The sequence below is a fragment of the Podarcis melisellensis genome (assembly GCF_964234715.1).
Source record: "Podarcis melisellensis genome assembly, chromosome: 6".
Lineage (NCBI taxonomy): Eukaryota > Metazoa > Chordata > Lepidosauria > Squamata > Lacertidae > Podarcis > Podarcis melisellensis.
Window position 1 is genome coordinate 56,785,452 of NC_138538.1, and position 27,519 is coordinate 56,812,970.

The 27,519-nt window shown below is 42.3% G+C and overlaps 1 protein-coding gene across 2 annotated transcripts in view; it reads left to right on the forward strand.

The window, feature by feature from the left end:
* The window catches only part of ACOT11 (acyl-CoA thioesterase 11), a 59,348-nt gene extending 31,885 nt beyond the window's left edge, over nt 1–27,463 (forward strand). The window contains exons 4-17 of one of the 2 annotated variants that reach the window (XM_081915798.1): nt 2,153–2,203; nt 5,342–5,402; nt 7,854–7,955; nt 9,595–9,757; nt 11,232–11,388; nt 12,856–12,975; nt 13,409–13,553; nt 14,332–14,387; nt 20,177–20,243; nt 22,689–22,772; nt 23,033–23,166; nt 23,613–23,744; nt 24,038–24,164; nt 26,337–27,463. In XM_081915798.1, the coding sequence (XP_081771924.1) occupies nt 2,153–2,203; nt 5,342–5,402; nt 7,854–7,955; nt 9,595–9,757; nt 11,232–11,388; nt 12,856–12,975; nt 13,409–13,553; nt 14,332–14,387; nt 20,177–20,243; nt 22,689–22,772; nt 23,033–23,166; nt 23,613–23,744; nt 24,038–24,164; nt 26,337–26,492 (1,555 nt within the window). In that variant the 3' untranslated portion in view covers nt 26,493–27,463. The remainder of the gene's footprint in view (nt 1–2,152; nt 2,204–5,341; nt 5,403–7,853; nt 7,956–9,594; nt 9,758–11,231; nt 11,389–12,855; nt 12,976–13,408; nt 13,554–14,331; nt 14,388–20,176; nt 20,244–22,688; nt 22,773–23,032; nt 23,167–23,612; nt 23,745–24,037; nt 24,165–26,336) is intronic. The other variant, XM_081915799.1, reaches the window with a different exon arrangement.
* Nucleotides 27,464–27,519: the final 56 nt, after the last annotated feature.

Sequence of the window (27,519 nt, forward strand, 5' to 3'; positions counted from 1 at the left end):
GGACCACAGGTTCTCTATTCCTGCCACAGATTATTATGTTCCTGCCACCCATTATTATGTCTCTCAGCCAAAGTTTGGATGCTTGGGAAAGGGCATGTCTCCTCCTTGACAGCCTTGTCAGTAGCAGCTAGCTGTGAGCCTCTGGTACTTCCTTGTCATTTACACAGACAAACAATGTACCCTGGCCACTTCCAGCAAACGTCGCCTAGCCTTTCCTGTGGTTGTAGGTCTGTCTGTGGGCTCTGGAGCTTGCCAGAACGTGGCTTTCATATAGTTTTTAGGGCAGGTTTCCCCAAACTTTGGTCTCCAGCTGTTTTTGCACTACAGCTCCCATCATCCCTAGCTAGCAGCATCAATAGTCAGGGATGATGGGAATTGTAGTCCAAAAACAACTTGAGACCCAAGTTTGGAAAACTCTGTTTTAGGAGAACCCAGGTGCACTATCAGCCTTTACAAATTTCTAGAGAAGCTATGCTTTGGAGATCCTTTATTTATCTCAGATATTTATACTCTGTCACTTCAGGCCCAAAGGATTTCTGAGTGGTTTACAAATGAAACGGTAAAAATACAAGTCACAGTAAAAGTGCAGCAGAGCAGCAATAGTTAAAACAAGGAAACTTTTTTTTAAAGAACCCCATGGCATATAAAAAGGTCTCTACTTGGCACTGAATGGACATCAAATTTGGTGCCAGGAGAGGTTCTCTGAAATGAAGAGGGCATTCCAGAGTTGGAGCTGAAATGCTACTACCTCCAGCCACCACTTCCCTCTCCTTCAAAGGGGGAGAACCCAGAGATGGGCCTCTGTGGATGCTCTTAATGTTTAGACAGGTCCATGAAGGAACAGGCAGTCTTGGACCCAAACAGATCATGGTTTTAAAAGGTTAAAAGTAGCATAGTGGTTTGGGATTAGAGAGGAACAAGGAGCCAGTGCCTTTTTAATTTTTTTTTTTAAAGGGCGTTCTGTCTGCCTAGTTAGTCCTCTAGCTGCTATGGGTTGAAGCAAGAGAAGTTTCCGGACTTCAAGGCCACCCCCATATAGCAAAAATTACAGTAGTCTAAATGGGATATTACTAGAGTGTAGATAATTATGACCAGGCTATCTCTGTCAAGAAGAGGCTGCAGCTAGTGCTGCAGCTGCAGGCAGGTGTTTCAAGACATGGAAGCCTGGATCAAAGAGCACCCCAAAGCTTGAAAAGATAGTCAAAGGGAGATGTTTCTGAGCCAAAGTGCATGGCTGCATATGCTGTGGAAGACAGTAACTTATGTTTTGTGAGTGCTCTATTAAGTGATAATGATCATGGTTAGAGTGTACTATATATAAAACACTGGAACTTCTAAACAGTACTTTAGTACTTGAGCAGCGGTAGAACTCGTATCCATGCTTATTATGCTCCAGAGAAGCAAAATAACAAAAACAAATTAAAGGTGCAAGACTTCCCGCAAGCCACATATTCCCAGATCAACGCCAGCATACAAACAACATATGCAGATTGGAAATAAGCAGAGAAATATGAGCCAGGATTGTCTTCACACCTGAGAGCAGCTTGAATGGTGCTAAAAATGAGGGGTAAATTAAGACCAGTAGCCCACTAACTTGGGTTGGCTTCTTGGGTACAGGCAAGGTGTGTCTGTGCAGGAACTCTTGGATCAGTGTTTTGCCTCAAGATCAGAAGCCCAATAATGTTCACTTTAAAAACATGGGGGGAGGGAGCAAGAATCAGCACAGGTTATTCAGCACCTTTTAATCGACACAACAGACTTGTAAGGTGGGCTAGATGGAGACTAGCCCAAGGCTAGTGAATTTTGGGGTTTGGACTCTGATCTGGGTTCATGTCGGACACTGTCCAGTAGACTGAACTTTCCCCTTCTGATATGAATAGAAAATATGGGCAGTGCCTGCTGGCCTTTTGTCTGTCCATGTTTAAGCCTACCCTTCTCCCTGTTCTCCCACAGCTGGAAAGCATCTATAAGAATCTTCCAGTGCCACTCAGTTATGTTGACCTGGTGGGTTGGACAATTAAGGTCCTGTAATGAAACACACCCCTTAGGTCCCACAGAGTTTATGCAAATGTATATTTTATATTGCGAGAGGCGACTTCTTTCTTTTTCAGCTCCACTTTGCTTTGTTTCCCTCCTTATCCTTTTGTATTAGACAGCTGCATGTAAAGTCTCCTTGGTGCCTATGTGGGAAGGACGAAGCCTGGTATGAGCCTTTGCAGTACAAATGTTTACAGCAATAGACTAGATTGCTGATCTCCTAACCCACTGATGTCCTGAGATACTGGTGTTAATTAACCTAACTGACACGGTATTCAGAATGCACCTACTAGCCTGCTTTTCCTGTGCACAGAGGCGGTTCTCAAAAAGTGTAATATTCACTTTCTGCGGCTTGCAGATGTTCTTTCCATCTTTCCGGCTCTAAAACAAACTGTAACTCTTCACAGGGTGCACATGGGACTATAAAATTGTTGTGTGAAAAATGAAGGGATGCTTTGTCCATCTGCTGTTCTGGCTTCTAGAAAAGATGCAGTTGCCAGATGAAGGTCTCGTTTTATGGGAGCAATTTAATTTTCTTCATAGTACTCTATGAGTGGATGGAAAGGGAGTAGGTTGTGTTTTGCGGGACGAAGAAGGTGCATTAGGAGGACTTCAGCCCCTAATAGCTCTTTACTTCTATGTCCCAAATCCAGGTCAGGAGTATTAAAGGGGAAGAGTGAGTAGTGTTGGAGCCTGTTAGTTACCAGAATGAAGAATGACTTTCAAAAAGGCAGGGATTCAAACTGTTATGTATTAACTGCAATTAGACCCCTAAGTGCAAAGTAGGAGTTCAAAAAGCGTCATCTGACCAAATCATCCGGAAAATCTGAAATCCACACAACTCTCTGGGAGTTGTGCTTCAGATGAGCAATGTTTTCTACTTAATGTCATATGAATGCATTTCCTGAATGTCAACTGACGGCAAATGTAACCCAGTCCTGCAGTGTCATCCAGAGATATTAGGAATACTCTGGTCATGCACAGGGACTCTAAAAATAGCTTCCCCCAACTATTATTTTTTTCATTATGTATTTTCTTTATGCATTATGCAAACCATTGTTTTAAACACACACACACATATATCTACATGTGCTAAATTTTTTGGTAGAAGCTATACCCCAAAGCATTGCTGAAATCCTTTCTGCATTTTCCTGGGTCTTGTGGTATAAGTCCTACTGAGCACAGTGGGGCTTTATTATTTCTGGAGAAGCATGCATTGGATTGTGCTTCATGAGAGAAGTCATGCTATACCAGGTGGGGCAAAATTCTTTCTTTAGTCCATCATTCAGATCAGACATCATTTTATAATTCACACAAGAATCAATATGCACGCATAGCATTTAGTAAAACTGAGCCAGTGCATGTTTTTTGGCTACCTCTGGGCTTTGCAGTTCAGAATGTGGTTACCTTCAGATGCTGTTGGACTACATCACACATCAGCCCTAGCCAGCATGGCCAGTAGCTAAGGATGATGGGAGCTGTAGTCCAGAAGCATTGCTTGCCTCTGGCATAGTCTGTCAAAGAGCTGAATAGTTTTGTTGCTTTCACCTTTCTGGCGTAGTTTCTTGACTGTTCTTTCCAGTTCAGAATTGTCAACAAACTACCAACAACTCTAAGAAGAAGGAAGTTGATCCTCTCTAAATCTTCTGTGTTGTTTTTTTTTTTTAACGTGCTTTGAAGCAAACTGTTTTGGAATAACATTCGTAAATTGTTCACTCCCTGATTTAAGTAACACGTCCCTTTGAAATGGGGCAAAATCTTCAATATTCTGACAGAGACATTTAATTTAGTTCTTGATCTTACTTGCGTGCCTTTTGCATGTCAAATGCCTTTATTGCAAAATAATTACTTGTCTGCATATAATTTCTGAGAGTTTAGTCAATGAAATGAAGGGTTTGTGTGAAAGAAACTAGGTTAGTGGGTGAATCTTTGCTTGGGATCTGTGTTTATTGTAATAGTATACCTTTTGGGTGTTAAGGCCAGTATGAAGGCAGTTCGCTTTTGAAATCCATTGTTTCCACTTGTGTATGTGTGTGTGTGTACACACACACACACACACACACACACACACACACACACACCTGCACCCTATGACAACTTCCATTTCAGAATATAGCACTTAAACTGTGAGAGTTAATCTCCAGCTAACGGAGTGTGATTCTAAAATATTATTAATTCAGTTTTTATCCTGCTGTTTGACCCTACCTGAAAAACATCACTTTGAGTTTCATCAGCAATTGCACTAGGTGGCAGTAAGAGGATGTGTCCTTAAAGAGGCTGTGTCTACTCATAAGGTGCTTCCAGACGCGGGATCAGTTTTCTGAATGGGTCATTGGGATATTGTAAGTGGGTTGTCTGCAGCAGATTTAAATGGGAGAAATTGTGGGCTGGGTTTTTAATGTCAGTGATATTGGCAGAAATGTGCATGCACGAAGAGCACAGATTCCACAAGGAACAGCTGTCTGGAAGCACCCCTAGACAAAACACCACGTGGGAGCACTTGAGCCTGGCTTCATGCCAAGCAGATTCACTTGGCTTGTAGCACGAAGGTGGTGGTATCCTTCACTATCCATATCAATGTTGTGGTGTGCTTAACGAACTCCTACATCTCATATCTGGGCTGATCTGGTGGAGAAGCTTAAGGAAAGTCCTGTGTTGAAACGAAGTGTTTAAGGCAGGCTGTGACTATCCTGCCTAACCTTATTCTGTTCTCACCATTGGGGGATTTTATTTTATTTCATTTTTTACTGAGCAACTGAAAGGGGAGAGAGACTTGCCATTGCGCTTGAGAGCTTATATTAAAGCTGAGCATCTCTGAACCCAGGCAGATAACTTTTTGAGGGATGACACATCCCGCTTCCTTTATAGAGAGGTAGATATGATTTAAATGTGTGTTTAGCCATGGGTGAAATCTTATCTATGTGCCCTTTTCTGATGAACCAGAAAACTACACGAGGCCTGGGCCTACGAAGTCTTCCGCTTGGGACCTGGTGGGGAGGGGAAAAAATAATTTCCATCCCATAAATCTCTAGCCCTATCCAGTGCTTCCTCTCAGCCGTTCCGTGAACTGTCCGGGTGACCTAACTTACAGGCCTCAGGAATTAATCTGACTGTGTTGCTTCTAGACACCCGGTGGGAGTGATTTGAGCAGAAAGCTATCTTAACAAATGGACCATGACAGCAGTATTGTCGAGCAGGGCCCACCAGTCAGGTAGAACTCCTGCTTATCAGAACCACAGGATGCTTTCTACCAATTGCATTTTAATGTTTCTTATCTTATTTATCTTTTCTCCCCTATCCCTAGTGTTGGGCAGGTTGTCAACATCAAAGCAAAAGTGAACCGAGCATTTAACTCTAGCATGGAGGTTTGTATGCTTCAGTGTGCTATCTTGGAGGACTTGCATTTGTTGCCCAATATGCAGCTAAGGTTGCAATCCTAACCCCACTCACTTGAGAGCAAGCTCCGCTGCATTCAGTGGGACTTACTTCTGAGAAGGCTAGGATCTCAGCCCTACAGTTGCCAGTACCATGCGCTCTAATTTTGTTCTCCAAAAAGATAATGCAAACATGCAGTTATTCAGTTAATTTGAATTGAAGATGAGTTGCTGGGATTCACACACACACACAGTCATACCTTGGATCTTGAACCTTGCAAGACGAATGTTTTGGGTCCCGAATGCCATGATTGTTTTGGTTTGCAAATGTTCTTTGGAACCTGAACATCCGTTGCGACTTCCGTGGTTTCTGATTGGTTGCAGGAGCTTCCTGCAGCCAATCAGAAGCCACGCCTTGGTTTCTGAACCATTTTGGAAATCGAAAGGACTTCCGGTACGGATTCCATTCAACTTCCAAAATACCACTGTACCAATATATTTCATAAAAAGTTGTTATCTGTTTTCCTAAGTTATTTAATATATCAAAGGATGGTCACAACCACTTGTAGAGGATGAGGATAGGTGGTGGAGGGTAAATGAAAAAGTGCAAGCTTTGTTATGTGAATACTAAACATTGTTTTCTTTGTCGAGCTTGAAATCTTTTTGGCAAAAGAAGGGGTTCAATAGTTTAAAGGAGAACACAGAGGGCTAGGAATGAGGAGTCCTATAGGAATAATGCATGACACAGAAATAACATTCAACTATTTGGAGTGAATGCTACATAAGGGAAAGGCTGTTTTCTGTGTCTTCCTGTAGAAGTAAATCTTGGTTTCAGGTTTATTTCCAGCTTCCTATGCCCTGTCAGTGGGTTGAAATTCACTGTGGTGCAGTGGATAGGTGGCAGCCTATTTCATTTCATTTCATTTTTTTAAACATGCCCCACATATCTGGCAAAAATCAAATCAAATTCAGGGCACTTACATGATCTATAAAGCAATAACCATAAAAACAATTACAAAACCAATAATGTATGAAACAAAAGCAATTTTAACAGCCAGTACGAATCACATGAGAAAATTTTAAAAGCGCATATAGGCTCAGAGCAGCAGCTAATAAAACCACAAGCAGGGACAATACCAGCCACAATGAGGACTTAAATGATGCAGTTTAACCACCACCAAAAACTTGAATGAACAGAACAGACTTCAAGAGGTGCTTAATAAAAGACTGCAAATACGGTGCCAGGTAGATGTCTCTTAGGAGGGAGTTGCAGAATGAGATACAACTGCAGAAGCAGCTCTGTCTCTGGTTATGGCTCACTAATCATGGTAGGAGGAGCTTCCAGAAAAGGGTCTCCAAAGACTATCTCAGCTTTTGGGCAGGTTCATGTGAATCTGCACCAGTCCTCCATGTCAAGCAACATGTAGAGTAAAATGGGAGTTTTGCAGGAGAGGACAAAATCCACTTGCTAGGCACAGTGATCATGCTACAGCTGAAGTACTATTTTACTTGTGAGTTGCTGAGCTTTTGAAGCATGTTGGCAAGATTTGTGTGCCAGAATGGTGCCACATTCCTGTAGCAAAGCCTTGTATTTCTTGGCTATTTTTCCATGTGCATGTGAATCCTGGAATATGTCCTCAGAACCAGTTATATGTTAATATTATGTTAAATACTCTATTGAATAATAATATTAACATACACGAATTCATAAGCCCCCCTCCAAAGTAATATTTCTGAAGAGAAGTAGAGCTGTCACTGTTTATGTGCAATTGGTCCAGTGTGGTATCCTGATTGTGATACTATTCCCAAGTCATCAAATTGTCCTTCATAATCATAAGGGCTAGAAACTTGGATTTTAAGTAAAAATGAAAACTTAAAAGCAGCTATTCCTGGAAGCTATATAGAGACCACATTTTGCAGGGCACAGAATATGTATGGCCCTGGTTTGTGGAATATTCATTGCTCCCATCAATTGTAAAAGCTTTTCTGTAATTCACAGTACAAGAATCTATCCAGGCGAAACCCAAACAGCACCCTGATTCTCATAACTTGGCTTCTGTTGCTGGAAAAGGGAAGAATGTTATCCAGGGGATGTCTGGTTTTCATTTTTCTGCCCCAGGGAACAAACTTCTGTGATTCATTTGCTTAGGAGAGCAGCAGTACATAGAATGCAATAATCACACCGCCTGTTCACCTTTAAATATTCAGAAGTATGACTTGCCAAACCAGAGCTAAGAACTAGAACAACACAGAGAGCTATTATGCAGTGCAACTCCTTCAGGTGCTACAAAGCATTCTTTTGAAATATTATCCAGTTGTTTCAGATGTTCCTTTTTCTGAATGGGAAATAGTGGAAGGTTGTTTTTTTCTAAATGCAACTAAACTCTTAATTCAGTACCTCACCTTCATTTTTTCCTCCTCCCCTCTGGTGATTGTTTCTAGGTTGGTGTACAGGTCAGCTATGAAGACCTGTGCAATGGGGAGCAGTGGAATGTCTGCAAGGCCTATGCAACTTTTGTGGCACAAGGCAAGCCGTCTGCTAAGGTAGGCACAGAGAGTTAAAATCTTCAGTTTAGGAAAAAAATAGCATTGCTGCTCCATCCCTTCAACCCGCTTTCCCCCTTGAGATTTGCTTTATAGAGACTATCCTGTGCATTTAAAGAATGTATAAAGACTCTTGTTGATTGCTTTTGCTATGTTATCATGGTCCTTAACAACTATTTATAAAATTAACACACACACACACACAAATCATTTTATATGGTATGTTGCTGGTGCAGCTCTGCTGAGGTCTAATTTGTAATGTTGAGACTAGGAGAAAAATAAAGATATTTTAATTCAATCATAACTTATTAGCTGGTCTAGAATTCTGCAGTACACAAATGGGATAGCATTGCATGGTTTTTAATACAAATTGTGGCACACAGATATAAATACAGATTGTACTCCTCCTTCTGGCAATTCCTGCAGCCAAGCTGGTGCCAAACACATTGCTCTGCTTTCCTTTGGACATCAGTGAGGCCAAGGGGAGGGTCTTAACCTCTGGGCAACCCAGGACCTCCATACATACTGCCCAGGCTTGCACCCTGGAGAGGTAATTTTGGTGCTACTAACGCAGTAGTTTGACTTCACCCTTGGAGGCGCACTCCATTGCCAACAACAACAACGTTATTGGCTTTGTGGCATACAGAACTTTGGCTGATTGTGCAGTGGATGAAAGTTATATGAAGGTTGCAGTTCTCTGCACACTTGCAAGGATTGAACGTGCTGGACTTCTGCGAAAGCACACCCAGGACCATGGTGTAAATCAGGGGCTGGAAACCTCAGGCCCCTCTGTTTGACCTTTGGGACTCTCCTCAGACTAGACACCTCACTGAATCTGCTCCGCATTCTCCTTGAGTGCTTTTGCCTGGTCAGAATGTGGATAATGCCTCTTGCTTGCCTCTATCGATTAAAATAGAAAGCTTGTTGCATGCCTGTAATGTAGCCTACTGTACAAAGGTGTTTGGAAAACAAGGCCATGGTGCCATTTGTTGTGAACTGCAAGGCCTTCCTTGACATGCGCACACACTCCCGTCAAAGTGAACAACACATTTATTGTTTTACGCTAGAGCTATGCAGACTACAGAGAATATCAGCATCAAAATAGGTAAATTGTGGCTTGGTAATGCTTTGGGAAATCACGGGTATGTCCTGAACTTTTTCGTTCAGCAAGTTTCCAAAGCTAGTAAAACTCCCCCCAAAGTGATTTGTGTATTGCCCCATCTCTACAGGCTTTTAAAGGGGCCGATGAAAAACTCACTTGTTCCAGTTCCCCTTTCCTTAAAAGGATTTAGAGTGCTGCTTTTCCAGAAACTGTTTAAAGGTTGTTTTATTGAATTATAATGGTGTGATGGTGGCCTGTGAATTGTTTTCGAGTGACTGTTGTTGTAAATTGGGGCTGTCATTGACATACTGTATTAAATATTATTTTATGGTGGTTTTATGTCAACCGCATTGTGAGGTCTGTGCCCAAAGAGGCAGCTGAAAGATACTTCCTTAGCTTTTAGATTTAAAATAAATGGCAGGTCATTGCTGAACTACTTTCTCAGAATGCGGAAAATCTCAGGTCAGGATGCTTAACACCGGCAAAGGCTCTCTACTGAAAGATACATTTTATGCTGTTTTTCCATAATACACTTAGATCAAGTTAAAGCCCCTGGTTCCTCAAACCGAAGAGGAGAAGATTGAGTATAGCGTTGCAGCTGAGCGCCGCCGCATGCGACTGGCCCACACAGAGACCATCAAAGACCTTGTTACTAACAGCCCTGTCCAGTCCGGTACAGAAATCCCCAGGCTCCTTTCAGGTACTTTTTGCTGACGGGCAGCACTTGTCTAGTACATCAATCCTGCCACAGGGTTGGAAACAACAAAGTGTGTTCACAGGCAGGAAAAGGGAACCATCAGCAACTGAACATTGAGAGGTGAAGCTAGCCCTGTATCTGGAGAGCGTCGCACCACCTATAATTGTGGGGTGGCCACCACAGAATATAGAAGCAGATGTTTATGTAGTAGTGCCTCACACTTTGTCAGGCAGCATTGTCTCTAGCAGTCCCCTGGTGCATGAAGCAGTATGTATCTTTGACCACATGTTTGCATAGCCAGCTACAGCTTCCTGCCAGATAGATATACATGAATGTATTTCTTCTTCAAATTACAGTGTTTACAGTGTTTACATGATGGGTTTCCCACAGCAATATTTATGTAAGGTATTCTCACGCATAGAAGAAAGAAGGTAATTGGGTTTTGCTAAAGATGTAATCTTCAATGGCAGCCAGCCTTGCTTTCTGTGTTGTCCTTGCATTTAGAGCAGCAGCTGTATTTCCTAGCGGATAGGAATACTTGGAGGTTTTGCCAGAAGATATCCTCATGGGTGGCACAGTGGAAGAAGCTACTGAGAGCATATCGCTGGCCTGTTGCTAAATCCCTAAGGGGTCACAATTGCTGCAGAGAAGGTGCTCAGCTGCAGGCTTGAAGCCCATATGCTGTCCATGCCATGCTGTTTAAGGAGGCACAACCGTGGTTGTCAGTTAGGGGCTTCACCTTTTGCAGAGCTTACCTTAATCATCACTACCTTTCTTAAAAAGTCATTAAGCCCCTAACAAAGAAATAAGCACTTTGAATTACTACAGATGGAACCTAATGGAACAGGAGTGAAGTATAAAGCTTGGGAGTGAACAGAAGCAGAGATGAGAATAATCCCTGGTTTGTTGCCTAGAGAAGAAATTGGCAAGCTTGACACCATGCACTTTTTGAAAGAGATGGTGTAGAGCAGGCAATGGGGCTCATGATTTTATTTATTGGTTGCATTTATTTCCCACCTTTTTCTCCAAGGAGCTCAAGGTGGCTCTCCCTCATCCCAATTAATCCCTACAACAATCCTGTGAATTAGGTTAGGCAGAGATGCAGTGAGCTTCATGGCCAAATGGGTATTTGAACCCTGGTCTCCCAGTTTCTAGTCCAACACTCTTAACCACTGTACTACACTGGCTGCCACTTGTTTCCTAGCTCCTGGTATCTGCATGCCTACCAGTTTATTCATTTAGACACATCCCAGTTTATCACAAATGCTGACTCTCCATGGCTTCCTAGGGTTGCATGCTGTAAACAGGAAACATTGTGTCCTTCTTGTGCCGGATAATTCTGCAGCAGTTCCTGCCCACTTCCCTGCCAGACCGTGGCTCCCAGCAAATTGGAAATGGCGTGGGGATTCAACCCTGAGAAGATTGTTCCTCTCCAGACACCTCTCTGATAAAATTGTGTCCTTTTTTTTCTTACCAGAGTTTGAGAACAGAGAGTGTGGTATGATGGTACCTGCAGAAAAGACCAGAGTGGAAAGTGTGGAACTCATCCTGCCCCCACATGCCAACCACCAGGGGAACACATTTGGAGGACAGATCATGGCCTGGATGGAAAATGTGGCCACAATAGCGGCAAGGTGGTCTACTTGGTTTGGGGGGAAGAACTAGGCAGGGTGGTGCTACCTGGCTGTTTAAGTTTGGACCCTGCAACTCCTGCTTTGTGCATGGTTAGGACTGGCCTCCATATGAAGAGATGAGTTTGTCACTATGACGTCTACTCTCTTCATTGGAGTACTTCTGTTCCATCATTTACCAATAACAGAGGTGTTATTACTTCCACAGTTGTAAAAGTGTCCCTCATTGAAAGCATTGCTCTGTAACACCTATTTAGTTACCTATTTACCAAAATTTAGCAATGTTTCTTGATGACCATAGGAAGCTGCCTTATGCAGAGTCAGACCATTGGTCCATCCCTAGCCCAGTATTGTCACTACGCTGACTGGCAGCGTCTCCCCAAGGTTTCAGAATGGGCATCTCCCAGTCTTACCTGGCAGTGCAGCGGTTGTACCTGGGACCCGTAGGTCGGTGCCTACTCTCCCTATTTACATTTCTACTTCTGAAAGTACGGTAAATTCTATGAGTTGCTGTTCTAGTGAGGAGAAGTAGCATAGAACATATACACTACAAGTCAGACTATTGGTTTGTCCAGCTCAGTATCATCTATACTGATTGGCCCTGGATCTTCAGGGCGTCAGAGAGGAGTCTTTCCCAGCCCTGCCTAGAGATTCCAGTGGTTGAACTTGGGACCTTTTGCATTCAGATTGCATGCTGGATTGTGGCCCTACCCAAATATTTCCCTGGCTGCTGCAGAAATGCATCTCCTTTATGCACTTCACTCTGGCTGAGGCTGGTGTGCATAACCTTTGCCTTCTCCCCATAATTAAGCAGATGCGCTGCATCTCTCTTCACTGGGGACAGTTTGTTGTAGCACTGGCAGCCTTCCTTGTGTAATTGTTTAGGGTCCAAAGCTTTGAGCAATGCCAAAGATCGCCCTTCACTGTTAGCGGAGACAAGCTAGCTGCTTCCCTGTAGGTGACACAGTGACACTTAGTTCTGGGGATCTGGATGACATAAGTTTGTGAAGAAGAGAGATGAAGGGAAACTTAAATTGGGTACTTCCCAAGCTTCCCACACTCCCTCATTTTTAGGGATTCCCTGTGTATTCATGGATTGAGAAAGAGCTTCTCCACAGCAATGAGCCAGAGGGAAAATAAGGTCTCATCCACACTGCACATGGCTTCCTGTAGCACAGAGCTACAATTCCCAGCACCCTTTGCAAGCTATGGTTTCCAGGTGTCTTTGGGGGAAGCTGTGCACTTTAAAATGTACGGTGTGGGCTTGACCCTTTGCTGGATAGCCTAGGTCTGACTCTCGCCGTGTCATGGTAAAAATGTGTTGTTTTGTGAATGGAGAACTGATAATATCTCTTGTGTGAGAGTACAGCTTACCCATTACTAGTTGGAAGTAGTATTTGGATATTTTGTCCTGCAGAAGAATACTGGTTTTGATTTTTCAGTGCTCATAATATACTCTCTCTTCCCTAGCCGATTGTGCCACGCTCACCCCACCCTGAAGACAATCGAAATGTTCCATTTCAGGGGACCATCTCAAGTTGGGGACCGCCTCCTGTTCAAGGCCATTGTCAACAATGCATTCAAGAACAGGTATTGCCTTTCAGAAAACTTACTTCACTTGTATAAATTAGACCATTTTATGATCTACCAGAACAAATGCAAAGTCATTGAACAGGAAGATGACAGATTGAAGCTTTTGGTGTTTTATTTTCTTTTACTCGCCCCCCCCCCCATGTAGCACATAAGAGATTTCACCAATGAGATCTAAAAGTTGTCAGTTACTGACATCATCCGAATGAATCCAAAGACAGAGCTTAACTCGTCTGTGAATAAATAAAAACAGCACTTGGGGGGGGGGACTGCCTATTTAAAATCAATTTGGATAAATTCACAAGTCCCAAAGAAGCGGAGTTAACAACAAAAAGGCCCTTTAAATAAAAAATGGAATCTGTTCCTACTTGTCACAGTTCTACATATACTTTGATGTGTGCCAGCTAAAAAAATGTCTTCTTCTTAATTTCAGCATGGAGGTTGGGGTGTGTGTAGAGGCTTATCGACATGAAATGGAAGTCAGCCGAAGACACATCAACAGTGCCTTCATGACCTTTGTGGTCTTGAATGATGAGGGTCAGCCACGCACACTTCCAATGCTGAAACCAGAGCCTGGGGTAAGAAGCAGCAATGGCTTTGAAAGTGATGGATTGTGGTCCTGAATCAAATTTAGTAACCCTGCATGAACTCACTCAGCTGCACACTGTAGCATGTTAGCCATGCAAAACCAGCTTTCTCCTTGGGGGAACTGTGAAAATTTGTTTTGTGTCAGCTTAGAAGTAAGAAGAAATCTCTTAAGGAAGGTGTGAAATAGCATGAGGACCACCATTTATTATTGGTATTATTTATATAGCGCCATTCAAGGCCAGATGGTCGGTGGTCACACGTCAATTGGACGCACGCAAAATGGTTGCTGCCTTTATACATGGGGAGGGGGGAGAGTATATCATTCCTTCTATATCTTATGTTCAGGCATTAGTACCACTGCTTGTGTAGTCAAAATGACACATCTCACACAGAAGAGGGAAATATTGAGAGGGAACCCCAAGGTTTGCAAAAAATATATATAAAGGCAACTTCTTAGAATATACCAGGGTGCGGGGAAGAGACCTTTAAAAAGTCTAATTAACTGACTGGAGCATTCTGTGCTGCAACTTTTTTTGCAGATACCAGTTCACAGTGTTGATACTATTTGCCTGTGGATCCAGCCTTTGTGATGGTCTTTTCTGGCCCATAATTTTTTACTGCAGGAAAAGCAGGGCAACCTAAACTCCTTTGAGTTAAACTCTTAACATCTGGCCCATCTATTTAGTTTAAAGCCTCGCTTTGTTTGTTCCTATGCATGCTTCATATGTCTTCCAAATGTCATCCATCCATTTTATTTCCCTTTAACAGGATGGAGAAAGACGATTCAAAGAAGCTAGCGCTAGGAAAAAAATCAGACTGGACAGGTAAGTGAAAAAGTATTATTCTGGCAACTTCCTTGCATCGCTCTCTCCCTAACTAGGACCATATGTGATTCCTCCTCCCTCATTGTACATTCCTGCAGTAGAATTGTATTCATATGTTGTAGACTGAAACAATTACGTATAAGCAGGTCTTCCTGCACATGGGGCCCCTGGATTTGATCCACAGGTAGAGTTTCTGCTATTCTCTGTGGCTCAGCAAAGTGCCCCTGGTGGCGTTCTTGAAAACAGCAGAGGCAGTAGCTACCAAATGGGGATTATTTTGAGGGGAAGGAGGTAGGAGTGAGGGCGAGGTGTTTCTTGTGAATTTATCCAAATTGACTTTAACTAGGCCGTTTCCAAAAAACATGTGCTGTTTTTATTTATTCACCGAAGAGTTAAGCTCTGTCTTTTGACTCATTCTGATGATGTCAGTAACTGTCAACTTTTAGAACTCACTGGCGAAATCTCTTATGTGCATTCAGAACAGCATGCCTGGGTTTCTCTCTTATTTCCTTCCTAGGGAGGGACACATACTTTGCACATGCTCAGACACACACTTCTTTTTTTGTAATTACTTCACATTCTCAGGTTGAACCTTGGCCTTGCAAATGGGCTGACATTAAACCTTTGGAATAGGAGGATGGTGGGTTGAACAGCACTGCCTGGCTGTAGAACGCAGTCATGACATAACTGGAAATGAGGCAAGGCACACGGACTCCATTTCTTCAGCGCTGGAGTTTTTTATGGGCACTTCTGGTTTGATCGCAAGCCTGTTTCCACAATGAAGGAGGATACAAATTAGCTTTTTAATTTTTTTTGCAAGTGTTAAGATCCTTCAGAATCTGTATTCTGTGCTGATTACTAAATTTAATGCAAAATATGTTTGCTGAAAATGCAGGGAAGGAAAGGCAATAGCAAGAAATTCACTGGCTACATCCGGCCCACTGTGTTCTAGTAGCAAAATTTGTCAGAAAGGTAAAAGCTTGGTAGAAACGAAAGAGTAAGTTTTCGTGGAAGAAAGGGAAAGCTGGAAAAAGTGACCAGCAAAGCTCAGATAAATGTTTTTCCCCCATCCTCAGTCTGTTCCTTTCTTCTACAGCCAGTCCTATTTATAAAACAAACCCTCGTCCAGCTCTGTGTTTTCATTCTGATTCTAGTTTTGCCTTGCGGTGACATCAGAGCCCCTTCCAGTTTGCCTCCTGTTATGTCACTAAAACCTCATAGCGTATTTATAGCCTTGTTCTTTGGTTGTCTCTAATTCATAATTTATTGCAGAACACAGACTGAGACCGCATGCATTATCCTTAAGGCCACAGTTCTCGGAGCATTAATGCCAGATCAATGCGTTCTCTTGAGAGCAGCGAAAGAAGGCAGGGAAGAAGAAGGCAGGCTGCCAGAGCATCATGAGCAGTGCTTAGAATGCTCTGACTTAGGGGTTCGTGGCACCTTCCTTGCTCAGGAGTCCCCTCTTTTCTGGCATCTCGGTGGCTTGGCCATTTGTCTCTGTCATTCTCCCGTGCCTGCTAGTGAACCGCAGCTACATCATCCTATCAGGAGAGCGTAGCAGGCAGAGCAGTCAAATAATCTACAGGGTAACTTTATTTATCCTAATCATTGGGGGGATATACAAAATGCTTGGCTGAGCAGCAGTGCCGTTTACTGCAAAGCCTACTTAGAATGAAATACACTTCTGTGGTGGGGAGAAGAGTCAGTTCAGGATAACCTCAGGTTTAAATATGCCACAACTTCACGAGGTAACTGGTGAGTAGCTGTGGTCTCTGGTGTCTGCCTGTCTCGCTTTGTTTCTCTGGCCCGTCTTTTTTAGGACCCTAAAATTTATTTCTGTGATTGCAAGTTGTTTAAAATTGTTTTTACCATTTTACTTTACCCTGCCCTGGGACCTTTGGGTGTAGGACAGGTCACAATTTTTCACAAGAGTAACCTTTACTCTTCTAAAGCTTTTCTAAAATCTTTATTAGGGGGGAACATGTTTTTTTTTTTAAAGCTAATAAAACTTTCTGCGTATGCATACTTATGAGATGCTCATCTCAAAATGCATTGTACCTTGCAAAACATCCTTAATTTGAAAACAATATTAAAATAAAGTTTGTGTTGCCCTCCACCCCCACAAGTCAACAAACTAAGAACTAATTTTTCATATGGGGGGGGGGGACGCTGTAGCTTAATAGTAAAGAATCTATTTTACATGCAGAAGGTACCACATTCAGTTCTGCAGCTTCTTTGTGCTGGGAAGGGTTCCCTGCCTAAAATCCTGGATGACTTGCTGCCATTTAGTATAAACAATACTGAGCGGGATAGACCACTGGTCTCTATAAGGCAGCTTCCTATGTTTCTGTGTACAGGTGTAGAGACGGAGGCCTGTGGCTTCTGCATCCTTGCTGGCAGCTTAGCTCTCAATATCCTGCCACACAGAACTCTCCTGCAGTCTGTTCTTTGCCCTAAAATTCATTCTAGACAGAGCACATACAGAGAGACCACAGAAGCCCCACACCTCACCTCGGACCTGCCTGTTGCCTGCTAGTAGGGGTTCAGAAGTGCATGTGTAATCCTCACCATCAAGGGAATGACCAGGTTGTCACTTGGAGAGGCTCCTTGTGTCGCCTGTGGTGGATGCAGAGAAAGTGGAATAAGTCCTGATTTCTGTTACGGGGCTGCTTCACATTAGGTATTTCTTTTACCCACAGAGAGCCTTCTTCTGGGGAAAGCATTTGTAGTACACTTGAAAACCACACGGGGGCCTGTCTTGCTGCGATTAAATATATTTGGAAGCCACAGAAGCTCAATAAGGCACTTGTGCAACCTTCACCCTCCCAGGAGTGTAAGCACATATATGCCTCCCTCCCACTGCCCCCTCACCCTGGTCGGGGCTTACCATAACACTATCTTGCAACTGGTGGGTTGTTAAGCAAAGTTTTGGCCCACACCAATGCATGACATCAGCCTGGCCACCTAGCTATGGTGCTTGAATGGAAGCGAAGGTGCTTCAGTTATATAGCATAAAGCACATTCGGGGAAAATGGTCTCTGCCACTACAAACAGCTTTTAGATTGTGCTTCCATTACTCTTAAAACATCTGCTCTGTTTGCATGTGTGTGTGTGTGTGTGAGAGAGAGACTGCAAACATACTTCAGCTTGGAGGTACTGTTTCCCTCTCTTTTCAGTACTGCTGCAGGAGGATCAGGTTGGTGAATGCTGAACTGAGGTGCCCTCAGTCAGGGAGGAGAATCTGTGGCCCTCCAAATGCTGCTGGACTACAACTCCCATCATCCCTGCTGGTTGGCCCCACTGACTGGGGTGAGGGGAACTGGAGTCCAACAGCATACAGAGAGCCACAGGTTCCCCATCCTGTCTCTAAGTGATTTAAAAGGGGTTATTTAGATTTGTGTCCCAAGATCATGATTTTACTTCATCTTGTATTAGGGCTGGTCTTGCAAGCTGCAAATCCAGGGAATTTATTAATAGTATTTATTTATTTTTAAACTAAACACACACAGAGAGCATTATTTGATACGAAACACAGAATAGAGCTGTAACTGAAGGCTTGCAATCTAAATAGTAATGTCTGTAACTTACTATATATTATCTGACCAAATGTTCTGTTTATGATGCTGGGACTCCATGGGTGCCTTTTAATATGGGAGAGAAAGGAATATGAGCAAATTCTTTTTCTTGAGAACTGATGTGCAAGTGTGCATTTTGTGTATGTACCTGAATCTCCTTGTTCCACAAAACCTGTGGACTTTGTTCTGTCTGATCTCCTCTTCCTAAGAAGTTTAAAATGTCTCTAAGTCATATGGCTTGCCAAGGCGAGACCTCTTATTATTGGGTACTTTGGACCACTTTACCATGGCTCTGTCACCTTGAAGGTCATAGATCAGTTGTTATCAGTCAGATCTCTCCTCCTCCTCATTTCCTTATCTTAGGTCCTGATAATGAGATTGTATGGGAGTGATACAGTTGAGCAAAGAACAAGAGCATCTTGTGACTGTCAGTGCCCTGCTGTTAGCACTAAGCAATTTTTCTGTCACTTGAGTCCAAGGCTGCTGCTGGTTCTATAGCAGAAATGCACTCTACCAAGCTGAGTCACGCACACCATACTAACCAGTTTCCATTTCCTCGAGCCCCTACCTTAAATCCCATTACATTTCACCTGTGTGCAGCAAATTCTCTCTGAAAATAGACCCAAATTTAAGAGCAGCGTCTAAATTTGAGAGATGCTGTATCCTGTGCAAGGTTTTATGTTAGTGCAATTAGGTGATACTTCTGACTTTAACCCTGCAACTAGGGAAAAGGAATCTAGGGCACTCTGTGTTGGGGGACGTGGCAGGAAGTTGCATAAGTAGTTATTCGCAAGTGGGCCTCTTGATCCACATATGAAAGAAGTCAATAGATGTGATTGTGGTGTGTTAGAGCGAACCTGAATGTGATTTTCTCCAGGTGTTTGCCTGCCTTCACTCCCTAGCACCAGCAAAAGGCCAGAATGAACCAAGACAGATTTTGCCAAAAATGATTGCAAGCAAAGGAATTCACTTAACTGAAAAACAAACCCAAAACTATACCTTGAATACACAATGTGCCCCACATGAGAGATAAAAGGTATCCCACAAACTAGCACAGTGTTCCCTAATATATCTATAATCTCATACTTGCTCTCAGCTGGGGAGTATTTACCAGTCTTTGATTTGGTCCCTTTTGACGTGTCTGAGAATAATTAGGAAAAGGATTCTTGCTGCAGCAAGAATACTATTAGCCCAGCGATGGAAGCAAGAAGAACTACCCAACAAAAGGAGAGTGGCAGATGAAACTGTTGGACTATGCCTAGTTGGCAAAATTAACTGGGAAAATTTGGAACCAGCAAGACCAGACTTTCCTGAAAGACTGGAAGAAATTTATGATATATTTGAAAGACAATTGTAATCAATGGACATCGCTTGTAGGGTTGCAAGAAGTTTTGTAAGGAGAACTATATGAATTAAAAGGACTAATAATAAGGAATAATACTCTGTGTACAAAAAGAGAGAGATGTTGACACTACTATCTTGTGTAACTAGCTTGCTCTAGAGTGCCTCGATTAACATTCAGGTAGTCTCCCCCTCATATGATGAGAAAAGTGGGGCTGAACTCCTCTGTGTGTCCCTGTGCCTGCCCTTGCTGTCCTCCAGGTGCAGGAACTTACTGTGGAGGCTTCCTGTGCAATTTAGAGTCCTGATCATGCAGGGAGGCACCGTGAGTGCAACAGGCTCCTGCTGCAGTCTGTTTGCTCTCCCAGTGTGCAGAGAAAAGTGGGCATGCCACGCTTTGTGGGCCAGACACCCTTCCTGCTCTTCCTCATGTGATTCTAATCATACGTGGAAATTGAGGGCCCAGATCTGGTAACATGCCAATCTGATCCGGCTGAAAATGAATGACTCCCGCCTCTGTACCCTATGCAGATTTCCCTAAGAGTATTTAACCTTGATCATTTCTATGATGCTGTGATGACCATATAGCTATCTTGCCCAGTGAGTCTCTGTTGAACCAAAAGATTTATTCTCCCTTCCTCTGCACATACTTGGATTCAGTCTGGTGGCTAATTTAAAAGCTATGCTTAAAAACAAGACAATGTAAAAACAAGACAACCTATTTCTTTTAGATAATATCTTTGGAAGGTCACGTTCAAAGCATACTTGCCATTTCCTTTCTAGTGCCAATTTTATGAAGAGCGTTTTTTAATTACCTTTTGTTGACAGTCAACATTCAGCGTAACCGATGCATTCTTTTCCTTTCTGCAGAAAATACGTCTTTTCCTGCAAGCATACAGAAGTACCTTTGTCTGTGCCTTGGGATCAAAGCAATAAGGTAAAATAAGCATGGAGGTTGCTTGGTGCTCCACAAGTTGCTAACACCTGCATTTCAGGGGGCCTTTAGACTCCTCCAAAGCAAGGAGGGCCACATTCCCCGTGGAGCAGCCTTCCAGGGGCCACATGCCAGTGGTGGGTGGTGCTAAAAGCACAGAGCAACAAATATGAATTTTACCTTTGTACAGTAGACAGCATGGGGGCAGCTCCCCGCCCCTGATCAAGTAAAACAATAGACATACTTAACTGACCAATCACATCGGTTATGCCTCCCCAACAAAAGTCCTGCCCTCCCTAACAAAAATCGTTAATTATCAGAAAGTTCATTTGATGGGTGGAGAGTGGACAATAACCCCTTCCTCCATCAGTTGATCTGCACAAATCAGCTTGGGGTGTGTGTTGTGAGTCCCATCTGTGTGGGTGTGCCAATGGGAGGTGCCCATTTTTGGACATACTCGTTATCTGAGGTTGACCAAGGGGGACTGCTGCCCTCAGGCCCCAAAAACTTAACCGTACCTGCCATGGAACTTGTTTGTGCCTCAGATGTCTTAAGGAATAAGGGCTCTCTTGTGGGAGGGAACGAGAAATGCTACTCATGAGCAAAGATAAAGTTAGAAGCTTTGTGTGCTGGTTTAGAACGGTAGGAGAGCCCTGCTGGATCAAGCCCATCTAGTACAGCATCCTGTGGCTAAACAGGTGTTTTGGGGAAGCCAAAAGCAGGATGTCAGTGCAGTAGCGTCGTCCCCACTTGTGATTCATTGGAAATGGCATTCAGAGTCATACTGCCTCTGATATTGGAGGTAACATAGCCCTCGCAACTAGTAGCCATTTTCTCCAGGAAGGAGACTCCATGCTGTTGTCTCAGAACGCAAGCTGGCCTCCAGGTAGCTTCTATATTGGCTTTTCAGCCAGACATGACATTTTGCCTGTACCTTGGGAAATTAGATATTTAGAAGCGGACATGTGTCTGTTGCTATGCAATCAGGACAAAACCCACTGAAACCTTGGCTGGTGATTAAAGTTAGAGGATTTGATTTGTTAAACCCATGGCTTACTTTTTGTTTGCTTAAAATATTTACTTATACCTCCTTCAGTCTGACAGCCAGTCTCTTAGGCAGCTGATGCAAGAGAAAAGTAAAACAGAATAAACGCAAGAAAATATCATCACATTCCATGTAAACACTCTTTCTCTTCCCCGCAAAGGCTTTCATAAACTTCTTAATACCTTCAGAAGGCTATTTTGGGCCTTGCTGGGAAGGAATTCCATACCACTGATGGAAGGCCTTCAGCTTATTGCCCTCCTAGCTTGCTTCCAAAGGTGGTGGCACTCAAAGCAGAGCTTCTGGTGATGATTGAAAATCTGCCTAGGTGTTTAAGGAGATGGACTATTATTTAGAATGTCCTTATCCTAAGTCACTTCAAAATGACTGCTCAAAACAAATTATGATGAATGCTTAACAAAGTTTGGGCGGTGGTTAGGCAAAGTTAGCTATTTATTCAGTTCAGTATTCATTCTGATTTGTTTGTGAGGACATTACATTATTTTTCCATCACTTGCCTTGTCTCAAAAACAGTCCCAATTTTGGAGAGAAGCAGGTTTGTTGCGCAAGACTGCCAAATAAGCTTTAAAAGTTAAAACCAGCAGTGAATTAGGCCTGAAAACCAACTAGGAGCCAGTGAATAAGTTTAAGAACAGTGGAGAGAGTTGCTAAGATGTATTTCGTTATCAAAGTGTGAACAATATTTGGCACCTCTAGAATTGCCCCATTCCTCAACAAAGAAATACACATGATGGAAAGTAAATCAGACTCTCTTGCCGTAATATATTATGCAAGTTAAGGGGTGGGAAAGAGGAGGACCCTTTACAATCTTCTTGTGGAAGGAAGTTTTGTTTGAAGTTGTGAATATTTTGACAGGAACTTGGTGATACTAGATGGTATAAAAGAGGTTCCATGAAGTATAGGGGCCATTTACCAGGGTGGATGGGGGAGCAATTGGAAATGGAAGAGGAAGATGTATTTATTGTTGTAAGCTTTATTATCACAGAGTCCTCACTGACTCCTAGCACTCGACTCCCTGCAACTTCTAAATAAATTATATAAAGTCTGGCTAATTCTGCTAAAAAATCCCAAGACTTCAGAATTGTGAAATCTCTGGGATCATGGAACGCCGTGTCAGAAAGAGCATATAAGGCAAAGTTTTAAAGTGGAATGAAGTCCCCATTACTGTCTTTTATTTCTAGAGCAAGCGACATCTACTAGGACCCTCAATACTTTACAATAATAGAGATAAATTCACAGCAGTCCCTGCCCACCAGTGTGTAATTTAATAAAGATAAGAGGAACAGTGAGAGGAAGAAATGGGACAAGGTCATGCTGGTGCTGGACACATTACAATTAGAAGCTATTTTTGATGGGCTATTTCCTTGTGTGTTTTTAAAATGCAGGTTTACCTGAGTTACAACAATGTCACTGCACTGAAGACATTAGTAGCAAAGGCCAACTGGGTGCTTACTTCCGAAAGAGACAAGGTAGCTGACCCCATCCTCAAGCAACTGTTCAGTCTCAAATGCAAAACATGTAGTCAAGTATCCAAGCATCTCATCCCAGTTTATCTTTGTTGTGGGAGGAATCATGGTTTTCAGACTGCAAGCACTATTATTTTTGTCCTCATAAAGTATGCATACAATGAAACATGTTGGGCTACATTTGCATTGAACTGGAACGTAGATATTTTTTGTTGGAGGTGCCATTTTTGTGGTTTTAATCACCCCTGCCTTCGCTCTCTAAGGTCAAGATGTACACACTGGAAGAGGACAAATTCCTCTCTATCCGAATAGAGATGACCATCTGCATTGATGCCATGCAGGCCTTTCTGCTGCTCTCGGACCTGCGACACAGGCACGAATGGGACAATCATTATGCGTAAGTACTTTGGTGGTTAACAATTGCTTTTTAGTTAGGGATGGTATCCCCAATTCCCATTTTCATATTTTGAGATCTTTGTTCTCATGTAGTTAAAAACAAACCCAGAAGCTGAGATTCTTGGAACAGTAGATTCTGTGCACATTCTTTTCTGTGCTCATGTAGAATCTCAGCATAACTCAGATCTGAGATTATTGAGCCACTCTACCAATGATAGTAGAAACAGTACCAGGCCGCCTGCTTTATGCCCTCACAACTTTGATCACTCCCAAAAGTTATCCAATTAGCTCTAGTTGCTCTTTATTGTTGTGGTTGCACAAATATAAAAACCTAAGATAAGGTTCTCCTGGTCAAAGTTCAGCATCTTGTATCACACAGCGGCCAGCCAGTTGCGAAAGGGCAATTGTCATCTCCAATTGTTCACCTTCTGATTTCCCTTTTTGCAGGAGTTCTGAACTTGTCCAACAAGTTGATAAAGAGGACATGATCTATCATGTTGTTAGCCATACTATGAGTGAGGAAAACAAGCCTCAGGACTTCGTCATCCTTGTGTCACAAAGGAAGCCTTGCAGCAAAGGGTATGTTGCCAAACATCTCCTCTTCACTGCAACTTCTAGGGCGTCTGTTCTGCTTCAGATATGGTGCACACACATCTGTAAAGAGACCAGTGCCCAGGTGGCCTTCTGCAAACTTCATTTCACCAGTTTTGAACAAAAGCTAAAGGCAAGAACTAGGCTAGCTCAGGGCAGGTTCAGCCTATTGAGTAAGCGGAACAAGATTTCTTTGGGGGTTGTTATGGGCATGGTGAACGTCAAAGCAGAGAGGGAAAAGTTCAGTGCACTTGTTCTAACTGGGTTTCCTTTCTTTCCAGTGATCCATATGTTGTAGCATTCAGATCTGTCACACTGCCAACACATCCAGCAAAGCCAGAGTATACCCGTGGGGAGACCTTGTGTTCTGGCTTCTGTATTTGGCAGGAAACAGATGAGCTCACCAAGGTAGGCATTTAGCTTTCTAAGAGTGCAGCAGAGGAATGAGTGATAGTGGCTCAGTTTGGACATGGATTATGGGGAATGTCCCATGGATCCCCTTTCCCTACTTATGCAAGGATTCTGCTCCATTTCCTGGTTTTGAGCACCAGGTGAAAACTTTTCTCTACAGTGGTGCCTCGCAAGACGAAATTAATTCGTTCCACGAATTTTTTCGTCTAGCGAATTTTTCGTCTTGCGAAGCACGAAATCCCATAGGAATGCATTGAAAATCAATTAATGCGTTCCTATGGTCAAAAAAAGTCCAAACAAAGCCAAATTTGGTACAACAAGAGTTTATTAAGTGCTCTTTAAAGTCACACATGCTGTAAAGAGCATTTCAAAATTCAAACCCAGAAATTTTTTTAAAAAACAGCAGAGTGGCCCAATGGTCACAGAAAATCATAAAAATGCAGGAAAAAAATCACAAGCTTCCAGATTCTTGCAAACCCCTCCCCAACTGTTCCCCCAGCCACCCAGCACACAGAAATTCAAATCCAGAATTTTTTTTAAAAAACAGCAGAGTGGCCCAATGGTCACAGAAAATCATAAAAATGCAGAAAAAAAACACAAGTTTCCAGATTCTTGCAAACCCCTCCCCAACACCAAGTCCTTGAATTCCAAACACCCCAACCCAAAATCCAACCCCCCCCCAAAAAAAAGTTTTAAAAGCTTAACTTACCAAATGGCTGCAAAAGAAGTTTTGGAAAAGCTTCAAAAATCACCAAAGTCTTTAAAAACCTCAAAAAAGGCTACTATGTACACTGCGTTCTATGAGTTGCTCCTCAAAGTCAAGTCGCAACTGTATTAATGGTGTTAAGAAAAAGGAAACAAACTTGCAAGACGTTTTCGTCTTGCGAAGCAAGACCATAGGGAAATTCGTCTTGCGAAGCAGCTCAAAAAACGGAAAACCCTTTCGTCTAGCGAGTTTTCCGTCTTGCGAGGCATTCGTCTTGCGGGGCACCACTGTATAACCAGGCTATTGCCTGATTAAATGTGTTTGTGGGGAATGGGGTTATTGGTTTGTTTTTGTTTTTTATTATGCATTTTGTGTTCTCGTTTTGTATTTGTAAGTTGTAAACTGCCCTGTGATCTCCAGATGAAAGGTGGTATGCAAATTTAATTAATAGTAATAGTAATAGTAGTAGTAATAATAATAATAATAATAATAATAATAATTTGCCATTATTTCCAACTAGGGACAAACCATGGTTAGTGCTAAATTCCAAACAATGGTTTCTAAACTCATAGTTTGGAAGTCAGCGCTAACTGTAATCTGCCCAATTTAAGAAACCATCGGACACTAGGGTTAAAGCAACTCAGAAATAGTGGAGGCTGGAGGCTATGAGCCTCTGTCCTCAAAATTGGTTCAGTTCCCAGGGATGTATTTTATAGCATGAGTTCACCCTGTTTTTTCTGAGAGTAGCTTTGTGTACCAGATTACCTTTATAAAGTGCCACAAATCTTTTCCCCCCTGATGTTAGAATAGATGCTGTTTGTGAAATATTGAGACATAGCAAATAACTTGCTGTGAATTCCTTTTATGTACCATTGGTTAACACAACACTTTTCTCTATGCAATCACATATACCAATGTATTTGGGAATGGTTGTGTGGAAAAAGAAGTCAGGGAACTGCGGGTGTGTGCCAGCTTTTAGCCTCTGCCCATTTCTAGCTCCAAGGTTTTTCTGGCTGTAGGTTTTTGTGATTTAAAATGGGCACAAACCCTAAAAACAAAAGGAGAAGCACCACCAGTGCAATGGTTTGGATTGAGTTTATGGGTTGCTATTCCAAGATTCTTGCAATCATTTCCAGAGATGGCTCAAGATGTTCTGATACTTAAGGCAGAAAATCCACATGGTGTCTTCTCCTGATACATGCACCCACAGATGTACACTAACTAGTTCTTTGTTTGCTGCCTTTGCATTGTACCTTGAAGCCTGCTGCTGCTTTGCATTCCTTTGAATAAACCAGTGTCTTGTGCAAGTTAGGAATTAGAACTGAGTTCAAGGAGCCAAAGGTCCTCTGGCATTGCTGTCAACTATTACATTGAGGAGGGAAATCCATTCTTAGTTTGGGGTCAGTAAACTGAAGCCTTCCCAGGAACTAATTGATAAGATGCTTTTTTGTTTTTGTTTCTAGGTGTCATATTACCACCAGGCCACTTCAGGTGTTTTGGCCTACATTACAACTAACATTGCTGGCCTCTCTTCAAGCTTCCATTCCACCTTTCAAGCCTGTGAACAGTTCCTTCAGAAAAACAAAGATAATCTCTCGGTTGGGCTTCAGAATCTTTAGTTGTACAGAAACCAGTCATCTTTGTCTGACAATGAGCATCGTTGTAAATATTGAAATGACGGCTCAATGTATGTGATAAAAGGAGAGGAAAGAAACAGGTTTATTCAAATGCACAAATTGCACAGCCCTCACTTGTGGAGGGAAGTCACTTTTATTGGCTTATGATCAGAATGAAGATTTTTATGCAGTAGGATTTAATGATCAGTAACTTAGCAATCATGTTTGCACTTCAGGAAGCAATTTGTTCTGATCTGTCCTGGGTTTTACATGTCCTTAATTGCACCTGTGTTGGCTTCTGTTGAAGCCTTGTATATATTTGATTGGCAGAGAAATGTGATGTCAAGAAAAACTTGAAAATGGACTGTTTCTTTCTGTGTCCAGAACACTAGGTGGGAGAACAACTTTCAACTGAAAAATCAGTAGCTTAAAAATGAATTTTCATATAGAGGTGAAATGTTTTTTAAAGTGCTTTTTAATGAGCTTCACAAAACAAATTCATTGCGACAATTGTTCTTCATTGGAAGAATCTACAAACTAATTTTTGAATTGGTGGAGGGCATTCTTAACTACCTACAGTGCACATTGCACAAAATCAGCACAATATTAAATCATGTCACATGTTAGCTTTTCTTTAACAATTATTTAGTATCAATGTGTCTTTCTTGAATGTTGGAAGTTTTTTTATCATCAGTCTGAGCCTGAGGGAGATTAAATTATTTTGCCCTGGCGGTGCTGTCCTTCTTATGTAAAAAATCATTCATACTTGCCCTTCTAGTACTTGGAATGAAGGAGGATGAATAATCTATTATTTGATCCATAAACCAAGTACCTCATCTTCTGTTTTACTAGGTGGGTATATTCTCTTACTCTTTTGTAGTAAAGTTTGCCAGTTCTGGTTTTGAATCTTTCTGACAGAGCTGTGGGACTTTATTGACATTTCTCTCAATAAAAGAATATTTAAAAATTTAAAAGCTCCTGAGTTTGCATTTGTTGGGCACAAACTGCTCAGGTGCTATTGGAGGCTATG